The following is a 13,595-nucleotide window of genomic DNA, read 5'->3' as shown; positions in this document are numbered from 1 at the left end:
TTAATCATTTAAATTGGGATAATTTTTGAAATTCAAATATTTCTCATTGGTCTGACACTACATGTATATATAAAGTGCAGATAATGAAGCATCAAATTAATTATGTAAAACTTAATAGTAAATCATACACAAACTTGGAACTTAGGGGAATGATGATGGCAACAAATATACAAATGTGCTGGACACAGTGGATATATGTAAGGATTGTGATGAGTTGTATGAACCCCCAATAAAATGATTTTTAAAATATTTTTTGCCTAATTTTAGGTAGTGTGTGTACTGTGTGTGTGTTTGCATACCAGTTTCTTAATGTACTCACAATTTTCCTTCAATTTTTTGGACTAGGAGGTGTGCATAAAATTGTCTTGGTTTGTCTACATACTTTTCGGCTTGTAAAGGGCCAGCAGAATGGCCACCCAAGACACAGTAAAAGAAAACATCATTTTCTCTCGTCAGACCATTTCTGCTGGGTTGAAGCTTTGTGGGATAATTTTAAAGACTGGGAAATAGGAGAACAAATAAAAACTCAATATATAGTTTACTGTTCTTTTAACAGAAAATCATGTTATTAAGAATCTTTTTGCTTCAGGAAAATGGATTTCATGCAAACAGACTTTAAATAGAGCAAACACAAATTAAGTTTGCCCATAAGGCCAACTTTTGCACACAGAAAATTATTACATATGGATTTTCCACACTTAAAGAGGTTTATGAAATGAACTTTGAGGATGATAGTGTAGCATTTTAACTTTTTGTGTGCTTTAAGCATGGTTTATGCTGAAGTCAGAGAAATTGTCCAGAAGGACACTGGAGACACAGATGTTTCTGGCCCACGACACCCCTTTCGGTAGCCTGACTTACCTCTATGAGCCAGAATTGGCCCAAAGGCAAAGCCAACTGGTCTTTATGGCACTAAATGCGGAGCCGCAACTGCACAAGGTTGCCTAGGCAAATTTCCTTTTGGGCATTTCATTATCAGAAGTTACATCATGTTAATCATTACATATTGTCTTGACTGGTGTCTGCCTATAAGTTTCTAAATTTTGTCTTGAAGAGTAGACTTACAAAGTGATACTACTTTTGCTCAAATACAAGACCATATCTATCAGCTGCCTGAATCACCCCCAATTTTTCCTTTCTGCTAGTCTCTAAAATAGAAAAAATGTAAAAAGCCAAAATCCAAGACAATAATAGCATTCATTGCCAAAATTTTAAATGATCGGACTTATCTATGCTAGCTGCTTGCTAGCCACCAGGCAGCCTCCTTCCAGGCAGCCCCCCAATCCAGCCAATCAGTGCTATCATCCCCGGACAGATGACCCAATGAAACGGCAGATGTATTAAGTGGCTGCCTACACTCCAGGGTTAATGTGCTCAAGAGCATAAAGTCAGTAAGTGGTGAAACTCAAATGTGTCTCTAATCTCAAACCCACACGCATCAACTATTCCACAAAAGGAATTAAAATGCTGGAGTACAAAAGGACAGCGTGTCTGCAGTCAAAACAGTTTCTAGTCCCTAAACAAAGCAGAGAGCTACACGCAAACCCAGTAGGTAGTTGTGTTCTTCAGAAGGTTTGCAGATGCTTAGGCAATTCCGCATCTAGGTGTGTAGATCAAGAGAAATGAAAACACACGCCTACACAAAAACTTGTACTGAAATATCCACAGGCACATTTTACATAATAGTCAAAAATTAAAATCATCTCAGATGTTCACCAACTTTTTAACGGATAAATAATCATTAGATCCGTACAGTAGAAAAGCATTTGGTTATAGAAATTATATATTGACACTTTATACAACAGATGATTTTGGGAAACACCATGTCAACTGAACAAGGCCAACCATAAAAAACCACATTTCAAAATCATCTTTCAGTCACTTCGAATATTCAGAATAAGCAAGTCTAAAGGAATAAAGAAGATCAGTGGCTGCCAACTCTAGGGGTAAGGAGAAATGAAGTATGACTATCAAAGAATGTGGGTATTTTTAGGGGAATGATAAAAATATCCTCACATGGATTGGGATGTCTGTATAATTCTGAGGATACACTAAAACTCAATCTGTTATGCACTTTAGAAGGTGAACTGTATGTTATGTGAATTACACTGCAGTAAAGCAGTTCTTTTCAAAAGCAGTTACAGAAAACCTGTGCGTGCGTACGACCTGGAAGAGAGAGTGGATTTCTTCAGTGAGCAGTTACTTAGCAAATCTAACTGCTAAATAAAAGCATTGCCTAGTTGTTCTGTCATTTTCCCTCAGTATCAGGAAAGGGGTGCTTCTTGGAGGCCCAGGTGGAATGGTGAACTACTGAAAGGACTGAAGAGGTACTTCCTCTCTGGCCAAGTGTTCTGAAACCAAAGCTGGTTGAAAAAGCGAGAACCACAAGCTGGTAGTATAGCTACTCATTACGACACCGCTTGCTTGACATCCCCCATCTAAACTGACCGGTGATCTGAGCATTGTACAGACGACCACAGAGAAAAACAGACGCAATGGGAAAACATTATTTTTAAAGTATTTACTGCTTTAGGAACACTTAGTGATCAGAAGAAGTCCTTGTTTCTACCAGATTCAGCTCATGTCCCGATGTGAGGTGAGTTACCCAATTGGCAGCGCTATTCCTCAATTTTTATTCTGAACCCCATCATTAGATGACATGAAAACATCATGTTGTGGCAAAGAAGAAGTAGGTAGTAATCAAATAGCCCATGATCTTGGCATTTCCCAACCCTCTACACATTTTTTTTAAGGGAGAATCCTAAAATACCAGAATAGCAGGTTTGTGAAGGACCGGCTCTCTAAATATACAGGCACACTTTGTCCCAATAATCTTTAGCTGTTCACACCTTAAAAGTGACTTAGCCGCGGTTGCTTTCAAACTAAACACCGTTGTGGCAGTGTTTCTGTTGTGATTATCTGAGGGAAGTGGAGCCAGTGCAATTTGTCCATGTTTTACAAATCACCATCTGGCAGGGATATGGCAACATGTGAAATCTTCACAGGACTCTTGTTTTTCTACTATCTGCTGGATAACTAAGGAGATCACCAGACTGCTGGGATGCCTGCCAGATGGTAAGCAGGTATGTTTATGAGTTTAAGAGTCTTATTTTCTTTCAATGCTTTCACATGCTGTGGGCACAGAGGCAGAAAAGGGAAAGGGAGAAGGAAAAAGGAGTGGATAGGGAAGTAACTGTGTAGGATCTTTACAAATATATCTTAAGTTTCTGGAAATGTGCATTTTCCAAGGTCCATGTTGGATTATAAGATTGAAAAAAAAAGCCACATTTTTCATTTTGTCAAAATAAACCGGTGTGGGGGGTTTCTGGTTCTTTTAAATAGGTCCTGTGATCTCAGGGGGTCACAAGCATAGTCCACAAACATTGGGTGAGGGCACACCCCTTGCATGGTACTGAGCATGGTATTTCAGAGGAGGAAGGAAAGTGAAGATTCTATGTATTTTAGCATGAGTATACAAATAAGCTAAGATAGCCAAAGAAAAGCCAGGAAGAATCAAGACAAAAGTCCTAATGATCAGGGAAACGAATCTAGGAATAGGTTATCTTCATTATAGTGGGTTAATATACAGATATACAATTTCTGGTGGATAATATGTAAATATTAGCCTAGAGACACTCTCTGGTATAAAGAGAGCTTACAGTTCTGGAAAATGACGTTGGAATTCCTGCTCAAAGATAGACCAGCAGCATGACCCAAGGCAAATTTCAAAAAATTTCCAAGCTTCAATACACTCAACCATAAAATGCTATTAACAATCCTACTTTATATGATTGTTATGAGATTAGAATACAACAAATGTAAATTTCTACTGAGTATATAATTTCTCAATAAACGAAGCTACTGTAATTGATATCATCATCATCTAGACAGTTTATTTTCTACTAAGCACTTGATATAAATGTTCTCATATGAATAAAAAATTATATACCTAATTTAAGATATTCATATATTAAGGTACACCAAAGATCCGTGGGTAGATGTGCACTTTATGTAGACAATGCAGGCGTGCTTTGGCGGTATTGTGAGCTCAGTTCAAGGCGCCCCCGCCAAAAGTGATGAGCACAAGAAGGTGAGATACGTATGTTTTGTTTTGTTTTCCAGGACATATGAAATTTTCCAGAATAACTCCTTTGGCAAATTGCATTAGCTTCTGTATCCTTATCTGTGGACTACAGAGAATGAAACTACCATCAAAAGATCGTAGGAAGCATTAAGCATAATTATCTTTACATAAAATTTTGGACTATGTATCACAGAATGAATGAATGAATAAATGTTTTTTCCCATTGTTTTCTCCTTCAAATGCCAATTTCCCTCCCTCTCTCAATTTACCTCTATCTTTGGGCATTCTTAACTCTTTTCCTAAAATGTCACGCAGATAGTTGTCTCTGCTCCTTCCTGATCCTTCCAATTGTGGTCCCATCATTCTTTCCCCAGAAGAATTTTCCCCTCACTTCTATAATTTCCCTCTTTTCATCATAAATTCCTTCAAATGGACCACTTCCTTCCCTGAACATACTCAATCCTCTCCTATTTTAACATGGATGTTCTTAGTTAAAATACAAAATTTGACCCCAAAAAGACAATATTCAAGGGAAACATTTTTTAAAATTATAAAAGATTCTCTGTTGATAAAATTAAATACCAAACCCAAAGTTTATTGGTCATTTTATTTTTCACTAGAATTTGCTCATGAACTGAAATGGAGCAGAGTCTGTTGTTGTTAAGGAGTTCTCATAGCTTAGTGATTACACAATACTACTAACTTCAAGGTCAGCAGTTCAAAACCACCAAGTGGTCTGTGGGAGAAAACTGAGGCTTTCTACTTCTATATAGAGTTACCATCTCCAAAACCCAAAGGTGCAGTGCTAAACTTTGCCTGATATGGAGGCTACAAGTCCAAATCAACTCTATGGTAGTGAGGGCATTTTTTTTTCAAGAGCCAAAGAATTAAAATAAGTATAAGAATCACAATTATTTTTTGTTTAAAGGCTAGTGTAACCTTGATACCAAGTCATGGCCAAGATTGTGTGGTACACAATTCCACTCTAATTAAAATACACAAAATGCCAGCAAGTCAAATATTAGCAAGTAGACCTCAGTAGTAAATTGAAGGATAATACATCATAACCATACAGTACATATTTTAAGAATGGAAGGCTGGCTCGACACTCAATACAAAGATACCTATTCCAATGATTAAACACTGAAGGTAGTAGACCAAAGGAAACAAAAAAGGGCTAAGAGAGACTGAAACACACGCACATGTACACACGCACATAAGCAATCCATTAAGTCTTTGGGGGGAAAGTAGTGAGACTCCAGATTTGTTGATTGTGGTAAACTAGAAAGAGAGTTGGTGTGAAATATAAAGAGGAGATTTCTTGAGAGTCTGTCACAATCAGCAGGAAGACACACAGTTAATGGCAAAATAGTCCAATTACCATTCGTTGACCCAGCATCCCTTATTTCTAGCTTCTTGCTCCTTCTCGCCCATAACTACTTTCATTGCTGCCAGTGCAGACTGTGTTTATAGCCTCTTCTTACTCATCTGCGACAATTTCCAACCCATTGCAAATTGCTTTTCTTCCTAACTTTTTACTGAAGCTTTTCCCTCGCAAGTTATCTATGATCCAAATCCAAGGGCTAGTTCCCACTCCCACGGTATTTCACTTCCTCTCAACATTTATTGTTCCTACAGCACCCTCTGCTCTTCCCTGCCCTGGGCTCTGACAATGTCTCTTGCTTAACTTTCCTTTTGTCTCTTTGCTAGGTTTTTTTTCTAACTATTTGCTGGCCTTTCTCCCTTTACTTGTTTCTAAACATGGGGAATTCCCAGAAGTCTGCTGTCTTCCCCCTTTTCTTAATGCCCTACCCAGAGAATGTAAATCAAAGTTAAATAGGAATGCAAGAACCAGGAACTATTTAATAAAACAAAGTAAATAAAACACTGCATTGAAGAGGAACTTTGCATGTGACTTTCAACTTCTCAGGTTATAAGTAGAAGGTTGCTTTTTTTTTTACTTCAACATGGATCATTTTTTATTATCTCTCATAATACCTTAAGATTGTTGAGAAATGACTGTTACGCTCCTGCATAGTGAATGTCTTCTATGCTATGACTACTATTTTGTCTTAAATATGTTATTGACATCTCTAATTGACTTACTAATGTGAACTCTAATTTTGTGTTACCTTGGCTTTTAAACAATTGCACAGTATAATTCATTTGAGGACAGCTAGGCATGTTAATAGTGCCCTAGTGGTACAGTGTTTAAGCACTAGGCTGCTAAAAAGATCATTGGTTCAATCCATCATTCATTCCTTGGAGGAAAAAGAGATGTGGTAGTCTGCTCTTTTAAAGGTGGATAGTAGGAAACCCTGTGAGAGAGGTTCTACTCTCTGACTAGGTTCCTATGAGTCAGAATGGACCAGCTGCAGTGCCTTTTGGAAGAGTATTAGAATTTTTTGGAGGTTACTGACTGTAATTTAACAGAATACAGCATGAATTTATAGAATGGCAGTGAAATGTGAAACATTGTCTCACAGTCATCTTTTAGTATATAAATTTCAACCAGATACTACATACATTGAATGGATTGGCTTCCAAATATAATTAGAACGAAAAAGTTGATGAACTGTTCAGACATATTAACTCTGAAACACCTTTCTTTCCCCAACTAGTAACCGACAATAAAGTCAAACACAAATATTGCAAAGAACATTACATATCTGTTTTCAAATTCTTTATTCCAATTTCAGTCATTAATCGCTCAGTAAAAACACTTAAGCAAGCTTAAATCATCTTTCCCCAATCTCTCATCTCCAAATTATTGCCAGGGGACTTTCTAGAGCAGTGCTCTCTTCCTCTACTTTTGTGAACCTGGGAAATCACTTTTCTATATTACATACAAATAAAATCTGTTTCCCTCCTTTCCTCTCTTTCCCTTGCTCTCATGTTTGGAACCTCAGTCCAACACCTTTCAGGTTGTGTAGAAACCCAAAGCTACGGTGCTCTTTCTAACTTGACACCTGTGCTGCCTTCAACCAAAGTCTACAATCCAAAACCACAGCCTAGCGAATATAAAATGAGACACTATTGACTTGTCAAGACATCTTTAATGTTACAAAAGTGCCCTGTAGAAGACATTGAAGTGGTGATTTCCTGTTGCATAAAAAGAATAACTCAATTAAATAGCATGTTTATATTTGACTTTTCCAAAATCTTAAGGGTTCTGTACAGTGAATTGCAACATGTTCCCCTCAGACTACTGCATCATTTATCATCTTCCTCTATTGCTTAAATATCGAGTTGTTTTCAAATAATAATTTTCCTAGCAACCTAACAAAGAGCTAAAATAACAACTGCCTTTGTAAAATAAAATTTACAGAAAAAAATGAAAGAAAAGATGGATGCTCAGAAAGGTTGTGACTTTCCAAAAGTCATACAACTAGGAAGAAGCGAGACAAGGAGTGTATCAGAGCCCTCTTTAATTTTCCAATTTACCAAAAAAGTACTGCCATTGTGCATCGAGGAATATGGGTATAAGCAATAATAGTTTATTGCAATTAAATAAAGCACAGACAGGTAAGGGAACACAAATAAATCACTTGACTTCAACTAAGGCATTTATTTATTCTTCAACAAAAATAGAGTTCAAACTAAATTTTTTACTGTGGAAATATTTCTTCAACCAAAATTTTTCAAAGACACACAATCTATGAAAGAGATCAAGTGACCTGGGTTGGGATGCTTCTCTTCTGCTACGTGGCCTCCGGCTCACCTCCTGAGTATGTCAGTCTTCCTCGGAGTCCGGTTTAAAACTGGACTACACTGCTTTCTATTTATCACTAAAGATCTGGCTACCAAAATACCCTTACCACAGATAGAACTGCGGCCTATCCGGCTGGGAGTTCCTTTGGCATTAACCAGGAGTAAGCCTTATGCTTTGCTTAGACAGGTAGCCCGCACATGGGTCAGTCGAAACAAATGGTCAATCATGGTAACAATGATAGTTTTAAGAATCATGAATAGATAAATTTCCTTGACACAGGAATGGGCTCCCTTTCCTGTGCCAGTGGTTCGGTGTGTGCCAACTCTAACACACACCCCTTCCAGGAATGGCATTCCGCCATCCTGGCAACCAGAATTAGAGCAAAGAAAATAGGAAATTTCTCTTCAAAACATAAGTGGAATGGTAGATACAAAGCCAAGCAAAAAGTACCCAGATTCAACATGCACATTGTTAAATGTCACTTCATAGTAAGATACTTTTAAAAGTTAAGTGAGCGCAACCATGTCTGTAGAATGGGGGACTGAGAACAGATATGAAACTCCAGAAGAAGAAGAAAAAAGGCACTCGGGAAGAACATCCAGGTTAGCGGTTTTAACTGTTCCCCTTGGAAACACTGAAAGTGTAAAAGAACAAATGAAGGACAGGAATTGGAGAGAGAGAGAGAGAGAGAGAGAGAGAGAGAGAGAGAGAGAGAGAGAGAATGGAGTACCCCCCCCCCAAAAAATGGAAAAAAGCTCTGTTGATCTGAGGGGGATAGTGCATTGGGAGTAAGTTCCACCAGGTTAGACTGTTAATCAAGCTTTCTGTAAAGAGGTTCTGAAAAGATTGTGTAACAGTGTGCAACAGAAAACACTTGATTTGTGGCAGACAGAGGTCAGGTTTTGCCACCATGACAATGCACCTGCTCACACAACCATCTCAGTGCACCGGTTTGGGGCAAAAAGGAGCATGCCTCTGTTGCCAGATGCACCAGACTCACCAAACCTCATTCTGTGAGATGTCTGTTTGTTTCTGCATATGAAGACAGACATGGAAGGCCAGTGATATGCTGACGTAGGAGGGGTGAAGAGAACAAGGGAGGCGAGTTTGAAAAATATTTCCAAAAATGGAATTGCAGATTTGATAAATGTATTAAGAGTAATGGGCATTACTTTGAATGTGATAAGGTTGTTTTGTAGAAAAATTAAATTAATTTGTTTTAATTAAATACAGAGCTTTAGGAAAATAATTCCATTGTGGGGGCTGGCGAACCTACATATATTACACCTTTGTATATTTTAGGAATAAGGTAATTAAAATTCTCCTAAAGCTGTGAAAAACAATAATTCTCTAGATCTTACTAGCATACAATTAACTGCTTTGGTCTGAGAAGTAAATGGATATAGCAACTATAGTTGAGTATGTAGTAGTCTAAGCAGGCCTATCAGTCAGAAATACAGATTTTCCAGATATTGTCTCCAAGAGGGGGTATCTGTTGAGTGAAGTCCATGACACATACCTCAATTATTAAAAATGTGTACAATGTAACTAGGGTCCCCAACTTTCTAGTCAACTGATGGAGTCTCTTAAGCTACATGTCAATAGTTCACAACAGCAAGGATATGGGCCAGAGAAATCAGTGTCTTGCCTCAAATTAGAAATCAAAGAGGCAAATCCAACAGTCTTTTCTTTGAATCAAAAAAGCTGCAGAGATCAAAGATAAATCTTTACCAACCTGAATGGCATATCCCCTTGTTTCAGTGTACTGTGTTCTCCCTCTGTGAACCAGGAGCCAATGTCTGTTGACTGACAGCAGGTCTTGCTCTGAGCATTTAATCACCAAAAGGTTCTTAGAAGAGAATCATTAAAACCTGACAAAAATGAAAAAGAGGGTTTCTATTAAAAAAATAGACATTTATCCAATTCAATATCCCACCCACACCCCACATTTATCCATCATTAGATGCAAATAATACTAAAAATGAGGAATGGCAGGTAAAACACATTGAAACCTAAGAGCTTCTGTGCATTTATTTAAAAAGGAGAAATGACTGGAAAATGCCACATTACTAAGTTATTTTAAGGTGGCTGGCATTGGAAGAAGTCCACATAACTGACTTACTAACTACGCCGGTCAGACTGGCTCATTAGAGCCAGAACCTACAGCATCATATTTGGGATGAAGGAGCGGTATTGACGAAGGAGACATCATAACTATGTTTAAGTCACTATGGAGGAGCCCAGGTGGGACAGTGGTTACACATTGGGCAGGGATCCACACGGACAGCAGTTCGAAACCACCAGCAGTTCGGTCAGAGAAAGACTGAGCTCTCTAGTCCTGTAAACACGTACAGTCTTGGGGAGAAGCACACAGAGGTTCACTGTGAGTCAGCCTCAACTGCATAGCAGTGGATTTGTTTGTTTTGTTTTGTGTAAGAGGCTCCTTTGCAGTGCCTGGGTTTTTAAAAGTCTTCCACCATTCCCTTCGGTACCAGAGTGACACACTGGAGGTGACTGTGTGCATGAGCTACCACTGAAGCAAGAACACACTAATTTTGTGCCTGATGGTGCCTGCTGTTGAAATAGTGATACCATCGTCTGTGCAAATAGACTTGTTCCCCGCTCAGAAGAATGCACATTCCAAGACTGGCAGACCCATTGACAGTAGAACTACATTTGCACAGCCCAAAGAGACCATGGGTGATGGATACTATTTTGAATCGACAATTCAGGTTGAGTAAAAATAAGAATTAGTAAAAAGGAAGCACCTGTTGTATGATGTCTAGTCCATTTACCTCGGTAAGTTGACACTTTAGATTTGGGGCTTTCTCACAAGCCCAACAATACTTTTCAAAGTCTACTGTTGAAAATAACAAAATGACTCGTATTTTTAGAAGCACATAAATGCCCATGATTCTGCTCATTTTCCTTTAGGGGGTGTCCTTCAATCTTTCGGGAAGTAAAACTTTCAAATTCATCCCATGCAACTGGAGTCCCGGGCTTTGGGGAGTGAGGCGGACACAATTCTACTCGCTAATTCTACTTCTTCCCTAAACCTGGGTGAGCTCTCCTACGCAAATGGAGGAGAGCAGACATTGTATCAGAAGTCTATAGAAACAGAAAGCAAATGGCCTCTCTGTTCATTTTACAATGCTTCTTTAGCCAGATAAACCAAAGCCTCTTTTAGAAGAAGCAGCACTTAAAAAGGAGATGCATTTTAATCTGTGCATCCTTCTTCCAATAGGAGAAAAAAAGGGGGGGCTTTAAAAAGGTTATGGAAGAATTCCATCACCTGTTCATCCTTTTTCTTTCCCCCCATGAATTTGAGAAGCTCTATCATAGTATGAAGTGAAGAACTAAAGGAAAAATACACCAAGGATTAATTAATAAAATATTCTAAATGTATTAATTAAAGTATTAAGAAAAGCAGGGAACCCCAATCCCAACTACAAGGACGGCCCCCCTTCCCTCAGAAGAATTCTCTCCCGAGGACAGCAGTGAATCTGCAGCTCCGGGAAAGGGTCATGTCTGATCAGAGAGCACATGGGAGCAAATGAAGGGAGAAGAAGAGAGAGTGGAGCACATCCTGGCCCACCAAGCCCTGAGGATGATATTCCTGTTTAGAGCAGCCAATGCAGAGTGAGGACCATATGGCCAGCCCCACTATGAGAAACGATGTTCCTCACTGACCCATAGTGCTACAGGGGACAACACTGGAGACCCAATGTAGGAATTGTGCCTGATTGGACCCCACCACACCGAGGCAAAAACACTAAGGGCATGTAACAGAACAGCAAGGGGAGCACAGCAACAAAGTCCCCAGGGAATACCAAAAACAGACTTTGGGCCAGAGCATGGCACCCCATCAGACTGGACCAAACAATGCTCCTAACGGTCAACAAATAGATCTTGAACTATTTAAAGGATTTTCTTTTTTTCTGGTTGGTTTTATAGTTGTTGCTTTGTCTTCTTTTGTTGCTTTGTTTTGCTCTGTCTTGTTTTTTGTGTATACCATTATCTCTGCAGGATTATCTAGATAAAATAGGTGGTATAAACAATCTGCAGAAGAAAATAATGGGACTGATGGTTCCAGGGGGACATGGAAGAGGGGGAGGTAGGGGAAGGGAAGTGGTGCTAACAAACCCAGGGACAAGGGAAGAACAAGAAATCCAAAATCCATGGCGAGGAAGGTGTAGGAGGCCTGGTAAGGCTTAATCTAGGACAACGTAACCAAGAAGAATTACTGAAACCCAAATGAAGGCTGAGCATGAAACGCAAATGAAGGCAAGAGGAAAGTAAAAGGAAATAGAAAAGAACTAGGAGGCAAAGGGCATTTATAGAGGTCTAACTACAGACATGTACATATGTAAATATATTTATAGATTACAATGGGGAATTAGATTTATGTGCATATATTTATAGGTTTAGTATTAAGTTAGCAGATGGACATTGGGCCTCCACTCATGTACCCCCTCAGTGCAAGAACACTTTGTTTTATTAAGCTGGCATTCCATGATGCTCACCTTCCCAACAGGATTGCTGAAGACAAATGGGTGCATAAGCAAATGAGATGAAGAAAGCTGATGGTGCCTGTCTATCAGAAAATATAGCATCTGGCGGTCTTAAAGGCCTGAAGATAAACAAGCGGCCACATGTGAGAAGCATACCAGCCTGCATGATCACAAGGTGTTGAAGGGATGAGGTATCAGGCATCAAAGAACAAAAAAGCATATCGTTGTGAATGACAGGGAGTGTGGAGTGGAGACCCAAAGCCCATTTGTAGGCAACTGGACATCCCCTTACAGAAAGGTCACGGGGAGGAGGTGAGCCAGTCAGGGTGCAATATAGCACCAATGAAAAATACAACTTTACTCTAGTTCTTTTAAATACTTACTACCACACCCCCACTATCATGATCCCAATTCTACCTTAGAAATCCAGCTAGACCAGAGGCTGTCCACAGGTACAGATAAGAGCTAGAAACACAGGGAATTCAAGACAGATAAACTGCTCAGGACCAACAATGAGAGTAGTGACATCAGGAGGGGAAGGTGGGGGAGAAACGGGAAACCAATCTCAATTATCTACATATAACCCCCTCCCTGGAGGACGGACAACAGAAAAGTAAGTGAACGGAGATATCAGAGAGTGTAAGACATGAAAAAATAATAATTTATAAATTATCAAGGATTCACGAGGGAGGAAGAGCGGGGATGGAGGGAGGGGCAAAAAAATGAGAAGCTGATACCAAGGACTCAAGTAGAAAGAAAATGTTTTGAGAATGATGATGACAAAAAATGTACAACTGTGCTTGATACAATGGGTGCATGTATGGATTGTGATAAGAGCTGTACGAACCCCCAATAAAATGGTTTTTAAAAAACGCCCAAAACAAAAAACCTCAATCAAAAAAGAAAGCAGGGGAAAAAAAGCAGGGGCAAAATAATTCTCAGAATTATCATACCATGGTGACAATAACACCAAAAATACATTTTGAAAATATTTTAAGTAGAAATAACCAGGACTCCACATTTTTACCACTAGCAAATGACTATCACAAACATTTCCTGTTAAATTTGTATACTTTTTAAAAACAGTTTTAAAATAAGGTTAATAACAATTAGTATAGGTTTTATTTTAAATTTCATTGCAAATGTAAACCTACCCATAAATATAGGTATATAAAAATAAATCCTTATAAAGCTTTCATAAGATCATGGGGAGGAGAAGAGCCAGTCAGGGTGCAGTATAGCACCAATGCAAAATACAACTTTCCTCTAGTTCTTTAATACTTACTAC

At 38.8% G+C, this 13,595-nt stretch overlaps 1 protein-coding gene across 5 annotated transcripts in view; it reads right to left on the bottom strand.

The window, feature by feature from the left end:
- Positions 1–13,595, bottom strand: part of SOX5 (SRY-box transcription factor 5) — a 1,186,854-nt gene that overhangs the window by 554,177 nt on the left and 619,082 nt on the right. For 2 of the 5 annotated variants that reach the window (XM_075551990.1, XM_075551991.1), the window contains one exon: positions 9,532–9,667. In XM_075551990.1, the coding sequence (XP_075408105.1) occupies positions 9,532–9,542 (11 nt within the window). In that variant the 5' untranslated portion in view covers positions 9,543–9,667. Of the gene's footprint in view, positions 1–9,531; positions 9,668–13,595 lie in introns of those variants that run through there. The other 3 variants (XM_075551989.1, XM_075551993.1, XM_075551992.1) reach the window with 2 other exon arrangements.

This window comes from Tenrec ecaudatus, chromosome 6, assembly GCF_050624435.1.
Source record: "Tenrec ecaudatus isolate mTenEca1 chromosome 6, mTenEca1.hap1, whole genome shotgun sequence".
Taxonomy (NCBI): domain Eukaryota; kingdom Metazoa; phylum Chordata; class Mammalia; order Afrosoricida; family Tenrecidae; genus Tenrec; species Tenrec ecaudatus.
Note: the sequence above shows the minus strand (reverse complement) of the source record. Positions and strands in the feature narration are given on the sequence as shown.